This window comes from Ptiloglossa arizonensis, chromosome 3 (assembly GCF_051014685.1).
Source record: "Ptiloglossa arizonensis isolate GNS036 chromosome 3, iyPtiAriz1_principal, whole genome shotgun sequence".
NCBI classification, from domain to species: domain Eukaryota; kingdom Metazoa; phylum Arthropoda; class Insecta; order Hymenoptera; family Colletidae; genus Ptiloglossa; species Ptiloglossa arizonensis.
In genome coordinates, this window is record NC_135050.1 from 18,567,522 (window position 1) to 18,580,469 (window position 12,948).

Here is a 12,948-nt window from a genome sequence, read left to right on the forward strand (position 1 = left end):
TATTTATAGCCATATCGAGTGGAACCCGGTAATCGGCCAGTTCCTCGCAACTAAAGACAGCTGCGGGACAACGTTTCCAGGTATCCGGGAGCACCGTTAGAAAGGGAAAGCCTGCTCGATTCTTGAAACTTCTTCGCTGAACGGCCGGTCTCATTGTCAAGGTGTCCTCCCGTTGCTCGACGAGTGTCGTCCGGTCCGGCTGGAAAACCGGCGTGCGTAAAATGAACGATCCACGGGAGAAGCCCGAGCGAGAAACGACGGTGTTCGCGTCCGCGTGCTCGGCTGGCGTCCAAGAGACGTTCGTCGCTGGTAGCTCGTGTACGGGCATCGCGCAGGGCCCCACCACGTGCAACAACCACGAGCACCGGTATCGGAGTCAGACGAACCGATAGACAGGAAAACGGACGGACGCGTAGTCGGGCGCAAGAAAGCCGGAGTTAGTGGAGCGATCTTGGTTCGGTTACGGTACCCCACCTAAAACCCCCTTCACCTTCATCGAGCGGAGCTCGGCGTACGGCCGAGCAAGGGGGGAACTTGAACGTCACTTTTCCAGGCCTCGAGTGCTCGTTATTAACACGGCGCCTACCAAACATCCGGAGAATATTACCACCTACCCGAGCGTTTGCTACCACCTACTACCCGAGAGTCGTTGCCACCACTCCGTTCCGGCCGCGTACGTCTCGTTCCGAAAAGGAGGTGAACGCGCGCGAGAGTGTATCATTGGACAAGGAATTGGGGCAGGAGCCAATGGTAAGGAGCGCGAGGTGGAGCGATAGGTTTTAAATAGGTGTACGAGAGCACACCGCGGATCACGGCTAGCCGGATAAGACCGACACGCGGTGGCTCCGTTCGGATATTCGGGATCGACCGTAGTGACACCTCGCTCCCGCGGTTTTCGGCCCCGTCGTTGTCGTCGTCGTCGTCGCGTCGTTCACCAAACCCGGTGGTGGTAGTAGTTCACTCCCTGGGGATACCCGGCGACGGTGTGAAACCCCGACGAGAGAGAAGTGACAGTCCAGATAGAGCGGCGAGCACAAAGCGCGTCTCAGTCGGCGCTGAGCCATTGCCTCAGCAAGTCTCGCCAGAACTACGCGGGGGATCTAGTTTCGCGCCGGAGTTTCGTCGAACGAGAGTTTTCCATTTTTTTTTTCCCGTCTCATTCGCGATCATGGGACGAGAACACCGCGACGCACACCGGGCGTTCCTCGTCCTGGCGACGATCCTCGCATCCGCGCGCATCGGGCTCGCCATACGCGTCACGCAGAACGCCGGCAGGAAGAACGGTGAGTCATCTTCTTGCTCTCTGTCTTTCTCTCTTTCTATCTCTTTGTCTATCCGTCTATCTGTCTCTCTCTCTGTACTCTCCTCTTCCGTTGGACGATCTTCTGGACCGTTTCGTCTTCCCTTTCCTCCGTCGATCGAGCGCGCCGCTTCATCCTCGTTTCACGGTCCTCGACCTTCCCTCGTGCTTTCTTCTTCTTCTTCTTCTTCCTCTTCTTCTTTCACCGTATCCTCTTCCTGGTCCCTTCGCTACAAGGGGCACCGTGGTGTGTTTCTGTTCTCTCGTTTCTCCGTTCCCGCGTGTTCCACCGGTTGTAACCGCTCGGCCCCACGGGACCCTCTCTTTTCCTCTCGGACGCGTTCGTGGCTCCGTGACGATTATTCGCGGCGTCCGCGTTGTCGACTGTCGTCGCCGATTGCTCGCGAGTGAAGTGCGCCGCGCGTGTCTGTGACCGGGGACGAACAAGTGACGAACACGCGTGGTGTCTTCGATCCATCGACGAGTCGGACACAGACTCCGCACGGTGTCGCGTGGGATCCCCGCGAGTCGTATCTCGAGAACGATGGACCACAGGTACTCGCGGGACACGTCGGTGGATACATCGGGACGAATCGTGCGGCTTCTTTTTTTTTCTCGTTCCCACGATCGAGTGGCACTTTTACGAGGACGTATCGTATCCACCGACTCGATAAATGTCAGAGTAAATGTCAAACGAGGTTGTTGTCCGGCGCGCGATCGGTTTCCATACTCGCTACTCGGCGTGTTCGCTCGTTTCTTTCGATCCTCGACGATGTTCCGCCCGACGATGACCTCCTCCCCTCTTCGACGCGACGTTTCGTATCCGCGGTGCAACTTCGAGGTCGCGTACAAGCCGCGCGAGCTCGCGCGCGCGCACACGCGTGCGGTTTCTCGTGGAAAGCGACCAGGCGCGCGTAGAAATCCGCTTCGCGGATTACGCTCGACCGTGAACGATTCCCGGCTCTGGACAACGCCGGACACTTCCGTCGGGAAGAGAGAGAGAGAGAGACGACGTCGCGCGCGAACCGTCTAGCGAAATCACGAGCGTTGCGTTCGAGTAGCACCATCGTCGCGTCTCCGGTATCTGGGTCGTCCGAGGAATTAAGTCATTACGGTTTTACGTCGATTCGATCGATCCGAGACTGAAACTTCTTTTTCACTCGGCCGTTTCACCGATACCGGAGTTTCTCGCGTGTCAACTGTGAAAACTTTCGATCGAATCGCCGTGTCCCTACCTCGTGGACTCCAGGTTCGGTCAACGCGACTAGAATCATTTGGGAAGGCGGATAGCGACCGAATTGGACGCGGAGGAAAGGGAATGTATCTCCTTGAGCGTTTCGAGAGAGAAGAGAAATTTCGGCGCTAAATCGCGAGAAATAATCGACGAACCTTGAAACAGGTTTTTCGGTCGCAAGAACGATTGGAACCGGAAGAGAAGGCTCGCGGTTGCGTTTTCTCGACGCTGGATCGATCCCGATCGATCGCGCAATTTGTACATAAGGTAATGTATATAACGTGTACATAATGTATATAATGTATATATATATATATATATATATATATATATATATATATATATGCGTCGATACGAGGATCGATTCCAACGCCGACGAACCTAAGCTCGACGCCCTTTACCACGTTCCTTCGACCGAAAGATCGTTCGACGTTGTCGTTTGTCGTTATCACCCGGAAGAATATTTTCGAAACGATATTCCACCTGTGGAAAAATATCACCGATAATATTTTTCAAAGTGTCCGCGGATGGAACGAAGGAATCGATCGAGGCAACTAAACGAGAGGTATGCCTGGTAAACGTGGACTACGAAGGTGACCATGAGGCGATAGAAAGACACCACGTGATACGCGTTCGTAACGTCAACGAGATACGCCGCGAAAGTATGAAAATCTACTCGAAGCTGGAATTTCAGTTTAATTATCGTGAACGTACAAAAATCTAATGGAAGATTTTTACTCGAAATTTACCAAAGTTTCAGTTTATGTATCGCGAACGTACAAAAATCTAGTGGAAGATTTCTACTCGAAATCTACCGAAATTTCAGTTTATCTTATATCTACTCGAAGATTTCCACGCGAGATCTACTGGAATGTTAATTATCGCGAAAACGTCGACGCAAAATTCGACGAACGATTTTTTTTCTCGCGAGATACAAACCAGAAGGATTTTAGCAATTTTAATCGTGCTCCAAGTTGCGCAATGTAAAATGTTAATCGATCCCCAGGAAGGGTAGCGTACGCGGGCGCGTGATCGCGAACCCGGTAAACGTACGGACGATCGCCTCCTATGGGGGTAATTGCCGTAATTATTCCAAAGAGCGATTAATCGTTGTACGCGCAACGTTTACCGATTCTCTTGTTTCTCCGATTTCTTCCGATGAACGTGGCTCGTTCGTGATTCGACCTCCATCGGTGTCGTTTACCGAAACTTTTCCCGGTGCCGTTCGATTGGAAAAGCGTAACGACACCGTTGCATAATCGCGGAGCAGCCCGCGAGTACCATTAATTGGAAGCGAGCGCGGCCACCGATCGTACGTTTATGAAAAATTCATAAACATGGGAGAAACATAAATCAGACCGGCCGTGGTATCTCGCCGCGCAGCGTTGCGTCTTGTTTGCGAGTAAAGCGATGAAAGTATTTAACCCAGATGGTTATCGATGTGTTTGCGTAAAAATATCGTTGCTTTTCGAACGCAAAGCGCTACCACGATTAACGCGTGCCCGTTTTGTAGAAGATACTTTGTCGGAGATTGTTCAGCGGCGAAATGCGCATTCGGTTTCTAATCCGCGTCGGAATCATCCCCACCAGCTCTCCAGTTCCTCTTCCACGTCGTTTCAACGGTGAAAATTGGGTTAATCTTTTAACGATCCGTAATTGTCGATCAAAAGCGCGATGGAACACGTGCTCGTTTCGCGGATTCACGGGCGAACGCGAGAAGCGCGAGCCATTTCGAACGACTCGTAACTTCCGACGGTTGTAAACCGCGAGATGAAGGAATCTTGGGAATTGTGGTTTAATGCACGCGCGTTCTTCATCTCGCTTAACGGGCATTTATTCCGGCAGCGAGAGAAATTACATCGGATATCAGAGATCCTACCTGTATCATCGGTGCGCGCCAACAGTTGTAAATTCGCGGTATTTCGCGGATAGGTAAATTTCATCGAGACTTAGGGTTGCGCGCCTATTTCGACGAGTTCGTTATCTCGTGCATCGATCGAGTAGATTTTGCACGACGATCGCGAACGATCGGAAAAATTACCGGTTAGGAAAGTAAGATCGAAGTCATGGTTCAAATGGGATAATTGTAGCAATTTATCGATCGTACGTTGGACATATTGTATCGCCTCGAAACCCGGAACAACAATCGCGGTGTAAATAATAATTCACGTCGAACGAGTGGAAGAAACGCATTTAAAAGGGGAAAAAAACAATTCACACCGATCGATGGATATCGATCGATCTCGTTGCACGATTGGGCGAAATTGATTACTCTATTCTATTTCACATTTTCTTCTTCGTAATTCTCGGATAAGGATCTTTAATTTTCAATATTTCCCGCTCGTATCGAATTCGTCGGTGAAAGTACGAGCATCTTCTGCATTAACGCGTTGCACTTTTGAATTTAAATATCGTTACGCGGCCGAACACGGGAAGATAAGATTTTGCGAATCCCCCCGAGATTTCTTCCCTCGTCGCGGCCTGTTCGATATTTGCATACAACGAGCAATTGTTCCCCGCTAAACTTTCCGGCTGACTTCACCAACCGGGCCTGAGATTTTCTCCCGAAGTATGCGCCCGAGTATTCGACACGGATCGTTACCAAATCCTGAAAACATAAACCGTCACAGAGGTAGCTTCGTTAACCGCTAATTGGTTATTCGATCGTGAACCGTACTTCCATCCATAAATCAACCTAGAGTTCATAATGCAGGATAAGAACGGATTGACGTTAGAAATTGATGTAAATCTCGTTTTACGATTCAACCGCCAAGTTAAATTTTCCTTTTCGACGACGCGTTGTTTGGTAATCTTTCGAATTACTCCTGACGTTCCGTTAATTAACATTTCCATCGTTTCCGAACTAATTACGCCCTAATATTCTAATATTTTCTCCAAATCTTATTCGGAGACTTTAAACGCGATCACATTTTGAAAATTTACTCGCATAGAGTTTTCATTATTCCGTACTTGTTCATATTACGTGCCATACCTAATCGTATCGACAAACGTTTTAATATACCTCTGGACCATTATTTTTTATCTTCTTCGGTAATCTAATATTTTTGCAACTTCTCGGAACTTAATTTTCCCACAATTACGAACATTTCTTCTCGTACTCGTTTTATCAATTTCAAGTTCGTGTTAATTTCAAGATTATATCCCATACTTTTACCGAAAAAGATACAAAAGCAACGATCGAAATCTTTGACGAGCTTCCCGATACAACACTTGGAAAAATATAAAATTTCGTTCAATCGCGATATAAACACCCACTTGTACAATAAAATAATAATAAATATGCGCTTGATAAATTCCACGATGAAATAATATCAAATATTCACATTGCTCCCCAATTGTGACCGTTGTTAAATTTCACGACGAAGCGACAACTCGGAATAATCGAAGCTGAGAAAACGTGCGAGTTCCGTGCTCGAAGAAACATCGGCGCCAATGTAGCAGTGTTTTCTACTCCACTGTTTCCTCGAAACGGCTATTGGTTAATTGTCGCCGTATGACCATACGGGCTCGCGAGCAATTAATGTAAATGGTGCGAAAGCTAACGAGCTCGACGAATCACCGGAACGCGGATTGGCAAATTGTCGCAACGATCGTTTCCGCGAATTTCCTGCTGCCACTGGATCACGTTTGAGGAAAGGCCTGGCTACCAGTTGCCAGTTTTCCCCTACCTGCGCGTCCACCAGCACGTTAGTCGTTGGCATTGCAACTGAAAATGGGTTTTCAGCGAGCGGATGGCACGATGCCAGTGCATATAACAGTTTATCGCGGACTGGTCGAGCGAGTTGCTCACCTACATATAACAACGTTCGCTGTTTCTTCCGCGCTCGATCGTTTCCCACTCAGCATCCGCGAAACGGAACGGACCGGACCGGATCGGACCGGACCGGACCACCGGTCCGCTCTGCTCCGCGCCGGGGCAAATTGGCCCGCGGGGCACGCGGGGCACGCGGTAATCGGGCATCCTCGTCGAGCGATCGTAGCCATCGGGAACCGGCCTTTCTCTCTCCGTCTTTGTCCGGTTTACCCGGCTCTCTTTGTTTCCATCTCCACGGCATGCCCGCGTCCTTAACGGTTTAACGAGAGAACCGACCGAGCGCCGTCCTCGTGAATGAAACACGTCGGTGGTCGTGCGCCGGTCTCTCCTCCGCTTCGTCCGATGAACAAAAAAAAAAGAAAGAAAAAAGAAAAAAATACCTTTGAATCGCGAGCGCAAGAAGCGCACGGAAGACCGGTCCGCGGTGTTCATTGTGAGCCGAATTAACGAACGCGTGGCTTTAACGAACCGACGGTACAATTCGAGGTAACGACGCTGAGAATTTTTCGACGATAGACTTCGCTTTAGATGGAAGAATACAGATTCGTCGAAGATACCGTCGAAGAAGTCGATTGTAGCGAGCTACGGGGGGACCAACGAAATTTTCCGTTGCTACACGTTAAGCGTTAAATGCACCTCTTGGTTCTTTCTCGCGGGAATTCCACGAAGAGATACGCGTAGAATGGTACGAACAATTTACGATGCTTTGTACAGTGGAGGATCAAACGAAATAGAATTATTGCTATACCGGATTAACGCGTTCGTTAAGTGACCGATTATACGGTATATAGAAAGGCGGATACATCCTTTGCGATAAAATATGAAAGACGATCCACGAAGAATCGATGCGAAATGATTCTACGAACGAGAGGAAATTTATTGTTAATATTTTAACGCGTTTCTAAGGTGAAATTTACACAGGTGCAATTAACGTCGGTCGTATATTAAACCCGCGGCGAAAATTGTGCATCTTCCGATTCGCTGTAACAGCGTAACGATATACGAGCGAAGTTAATTACGGGAACATACGTGAACTTTTCCTTACAAATTCGTTAAACAATTCACCGCGTAAAAAGTAGCACGGGCGTACGCGTAAATTAAAATCATTATGGGTTTCTTGCTCGTTACAGCCACGATCTCGTTGTGACCGGGCTCGTTATGATCTGGTACGACTATACTCGAACGAGACCAAAAGTGGGAAAACCGTTTCCACCCAGTTCGACGCGAGTGATTCGATAAATGAGATTTTATTTTCCGTTTCGGAACGAGATACCGGTCGATCGCCTTGGACCTTCGATCGACGAGGCGTTCACCGTTCGAAACGTACATGAATGTTATGAATCGCGTCCTCGAACTTTCCTCTGAATCTCGAAACAGTGGCGTAGTACGAAACTACAGAAGCCGCTCGACGGCTCGCTACATTCCGGACGCTCGTGCGCGACGAAAACCGGAAACCAACCGTGACACGACCGAGTTCGTTGCCGGCTGAAAGAAATCGGACAAAACCGATCCGCATAGGGATCTTCGATTCTTGCGAAAGAATCGATTCCGGAATTAATCACGAACGTGAAACGCTCGGAATCGACTCGCTAAAAACTACGAGGCTCGCGAGACCGATATCTCGAAAATGTCGAAATCTCTCGAAAAAAATTTAATCAACCGTGCACACGTGTTTTGAGATACTCGGATCCGGATCCAAGTGCTCGTACTTGCGACTCTACGAGGGAAAACATTGTTCAGAGATCGGTAATCGGTCTTTACCGGTCATTTGTACGATCGTAGTGAATTTAAAACTAGTTATAAATTTTGCAGGGCGGGTCAGGTCGCGATCGTCTACCGTAACGTTGTCTGTCTATGAAAGCAATCGTTCTCCTAGAACGGATATACTATACGATTGGATACCAACCGACGATAACGTTTAACGAGGGACAAATAATAGTACGTAGTTTCCAATCGTTCTTGGGGGAATGTCAAATTGAAACGTATCGATGTTGAAAAGAATGTGTAAAATCTTCTTTCGCAAAGAACGCGAGTTGGGTATTATCCAACAGCAATGCTTAACGAGAGACAAACAATAGGTAGTTTTCAATTTTGACAAATCTACGAAAAATCTACGCAAATTCCGAAACGAAAAAATCCACGCTTCTAGAGATGGTATCTTTCGTTCGTACTGTATCGAATCCTAGCGTTTTATTATTCTTCTATTCTAACTATCCGGTTGGCTAAACGGCTCTCTACCCGATGATAAATCGAACCGTTGAATCGTTGAATCTAGAAAATCGATTGAAAAATATCTCCGCGGTGTGGATCGATTATCCGTTGAATCGATGGTAGAAAATCAGCTCGAAAATGATCGATTATCTAGAAAATCGTTCGATTCCCGCGGTTGGATTGACATCGAATCGATGAACTTGGGGTCCACGTTCCCCCGTTGTCCCTTCCCTGCCCCTTGTCGCGGAAACTGGGAACGATCGGAAGAGCAACGGACGGGAAAAAAGGTAGAAATCGCGGCTAGTCGAACAGAACGAGTTTTGTCGTGGCATCGATCGCTTCTGCCTGCCTCCACGATGGATCCGTTTATCTAGGTTAAACTCCGCATTCTCAGCGACCGTTGAACGATTTGGCGCGGTCTCCGTGACACGTGCTCGTCCGAGGATCGCAATCACGTCGAAACCACCGAGCGCCGCGGGTACCTCACGCGTGCGTTTCGTCCGACGTTCGAACAATCCGCTCCCTCGAAGAAATTGATTCTAATGGATTCGAAATTACACCTATTTCCCGCGCCGATCCGTACACCGTTTAAGACGGTCGATTGATTTTACGGCCGATCGCGGTGTCTTCGATCCGATCGTGTCCCTAGTACGGGATAATTCGTATCGAAGAAATAAAAATTGAGATCGATCCGATCGATGACGGTATCAAATGGAAAATGACACTCGAATAGGTCCCTTCGTTTTACATCGAACGTTCACCGATTTTCTCGTTGTCAGATATCCAGCGCGGATCTACGAATATTAATTTAAAATTGAATAATTATCCGACGAGATAATTGCACGATAAGAAATCTGTGACCGGTTTGGATGGATTTGATTGATTTTGTGGGCGATCGCGGTGTTTTCGATCAACGAGCAGGATAATTTATATCGAAGAATTAATCGTTGAATTGATCCGATCTGTGATGGAATCGAATGGAAAACGATCCAAACGATCGAGATTTGTATCGATGTATGTCGGTGCTCCTCTGCGACGTCCAGTACTCCGTACGCACTTACGAATGTTCGATTAAAGTCGAATAATTATTCGGTCGGTGTGCAGCAAGGAGTACAGCACTTCTTGCAAGTGTGATAATCATCTATGAGATCCGATGCGATAAGAAATCGACTCTGACGATTCCTGCACCGGTTGAATCGAAACGAAGAACGATGTTTCGAAGAATAAATAAAAAACGACGGGGAACAGATTCTTCTGCAAACGTGCGATCTATTCAATTTTGGACTCGACCGTGCTGTTCGAGCGAGTACTCGACACCGAGTTCGATTTTCGCGCGTTCATTCGAACGTTTCGATTTCCCAAGGAAACTTGGTTAGCTGTCGCGGTGCAACACATCTCTAATTCCTTAACGACTTTTATGTTGAAAGCGTGTCACGCGTTTGACCAACGATCGCTCGGATCGCGGGCGAACAATAGGCCGTTTACCGTCGGGCAATTCGCTTGGCGAGCACCGTACTTAGTTTTAACGATTCCCTTGGGGATCCATTCATTTCTCGGATCCAGGTCCGCCGGCACGCGAATCGAGAAACTATCCTCGCGAGTCCGTCCAGCACGGTTTCATTGAAAGAATTTCATTGCTAACAATCGCTGATTAACGATCGAGTTCGTACCGAGCCGCGTTTCGCCACCTCGTTGAATTATCTTTATTCGATAGTCGTTAAATCCTCGTTTCCTTTTCATCGGCGACCTTGCCTCGGTTACTCAGCCTGTTACTCACCTCGAAAACCGCATTCCCACTTTCGTCCCGCTTGTTCGCGGCAATAACAGTAAATCGATTAACCCGCGGGCGCGAATCCTTCTCCTCCTCCTCCTCATCCTCTTTCCTCTTCTCCTCTGACGTGTACGCGTATGATTCTCGGGAGGTAAAAATACGTTCGCACGCGGTCTCTCGAATTTACCGCAATGTAACCGGCGGCTGATGTGCCACAGCCACCCATAAACCGTTCACGAAATCGTAAAACGGCGGCAAGTGTTTCGTGGTACGTGAACAGAGAAGTGACCGACGTCCCTCGTTCGTTCGTTCGTTCGTTCGTTCGTTCGTTCGTTCGAGTTAATTGCCGGCGAAACGGGGAAATTCTCCTATAGTCGTGGCCCGGTTTTCGGTTCCCCGATCGTGAAAGCGAGGGAACAATAATTGAGCCGCTAGAGATTGGCCAAGCGGCAGACGAAGAAAAAAGAAGAAAAAGAGGAGAGAAGAACCGACGAACCGCTTTCCGGTGGTAACACGACGACGAACAAGTAACGGTTTTTGGGAGAAAGTTACCAACCGTCGAGACGCCTCTTTCGCATCGATCTCAAATTGCTTGCACAACGAGAAGCGTCACCGCGACCAACGTTCCGCCCGAGTGGTTGTTTTCACCCCGTTCACAGGATGCTCCGCGTCGCGTTTACGCCACTGGATGAGCCACCTCCTTGCGCGCATGCGCGTCGATCGATCTAAACCGCGATTTTCGAAACTCTTGAACGATTCGATCTCTTCACCGATCAATCGAACAGCGTAAGGAACTACTTTCGTTTCACAATTTACATACTTTTCGATTCCAGATGGATCTACCTCCGAATGTGATTTTTGTAAACACACGTGTTATTACCCTGTTTTCTTTCCACGATGGAATTTTTTAATCATTGCACGGACACAAATGGTGGATCTTTGCTTATTTACTTTATCTTTGCTTACGTTGCGATAAAGTATCGATCGAACTGGCGTGACTTTCGACTCGGTATACGTAAAGGAGTAAAGAGCAATAAAGACGAAATATATGGAAATTTGTCGGGCTCGGAGTTAATTGCAACTTTTACCAATAATTTTACTCGATTTTTTCGTTCGTCGCGATTGATCGTCGATAAATCTGACGGGAGATTCACGGGAAATCGAAGTAACGGTGCTCGTTCGCCAATCGGGTCGAATTTCTGCGAGGATCAACTTTGGTACTTTATCCGTTTGTCACAGTCGGGAAGGAATTGACAAATGCTCGGCGATTAACAGTGCGTAAAACTGATTACCACGCACTTTCTTGTCGTTAGAGGCTGGAGAAATCACGGTGAACCGTCCCGGGGTTCTTGCACCCGCTTTGTTCCTCGTTTTCGAGTTACCATCGCGCGGCCGATTTGCGAACGACGCCGTTTCGTTTCTTCACTTTCCTCTTCCGCGTCCCGTGAACGTTCGCGTACCGGTGATTTACAGCCGTTATTTACCCATCGCTCTATCGGAACAGATGCAAACGCAAATATGCGAAGATCGTTTCAGAAACGTTTCCAGCCACCATTTATTTGCACTTCGACCGACCCGAACGTGGACGAAAATTAGACAAGAATGCGCGAAGTTCGTAAAACGTTCGTAACGGATAGGCACTCTCGAAGTAATAGCCCCGTGAAAGAATTCTCTCGACTTGGACCACCGAAGTAGGAAAGTGAAAATTTACAGCTTCGTAAACAATGGTAATTTCAATGAGTACTTCGTCGAGAAGAATTCAACTCCGTTGAACGCCCCCGATCGCGAGAAAATTTGTAAAAAAGAAACCACTTTATCGAGAATTTTTTAATTCGTCGCACACGTTCAGCGACTACTGTGGAATGTTTACAAGTTTCTAGAAAACGGTTGTTAGACGAGTTCGTCGAGAGGATCAATTTTTCTCGCGAAAGTGACGACCGTTGATCCGCTCTGTCAGCCGAGTAACGCAAAGAAAATTTTATTACCCTTGACTTTGATTGTCCGTTAAATTACGATAAACGTAGGATTGAAAATTTACGAGAAGGTGTACGAGGAAATTTTGTCGTTAGAGAAACAATTTTAACAAAAAAGGGTTTCGAAAGTCTGTCGGATATGCTCGCAGTTAACCGAAGAGACATCGTTTGTCCCCCTTGAGAATCATTACGTTAATAGAAGTAATTTAACAGATTTTTATCCACCGGGCGATGAAAAACAAATTGAACGCTTTCGAGAATTTGTTTCCCGGTAATCAGTTTTATTAAATTATACAAAAGAACTCTCACAGTCTTTTGCAATTCAGTCGATTCCCGTAGTCCAATTCAATTCGGAATTCACCTATTCGAGAAGCAATTTTTTTTCAAACCATCGTATCGTTTTATCGTTGCAACGATAATGGCCCTTACCGAATACTAACGCAGCTCTAATTGCATCTCGCGTTCGTTTAACGTACAAGAACGATTTTCCGAAAAAGGAAGCCTCGCGCGAGACGAAAGTACATATACTAATTTTCATACAGGTTCGAGTGGTAAATCCCTTTCGTTTCCTACGTACAATGTTGTCCAACGGCCGTGTATGTAACTCGGTAACTAGTTCCATAG

The 12,948-nt window shown here is 47.6% G+C and overlaps 1 protein-coding gene across 1 annotated transcript in view; it reads left to right on the forward strand.

The window, feature by feature from the left end:
• The first annotated feature begins 974 nt into the window (after positions 1 to 974).
• Positions 975 to 12,948, forward strand: part of LOC143144004 (uncharacterized) — a 62,402-nt gene continuing 50,428 nt past the window's right edge. The window contains exon 1 of the mRNA XM_076305928.1: positions 975 to 1,283. Within this exon, the coding sequence (XP_076162043.1) occupies positions 1,169 to 1,283 (115 nt within the window). The 5' untranslated portion in view covers positions 975 to 1,168. The remainder of the gene's footprint in view (positions 1,284 to 12,948) is intronic.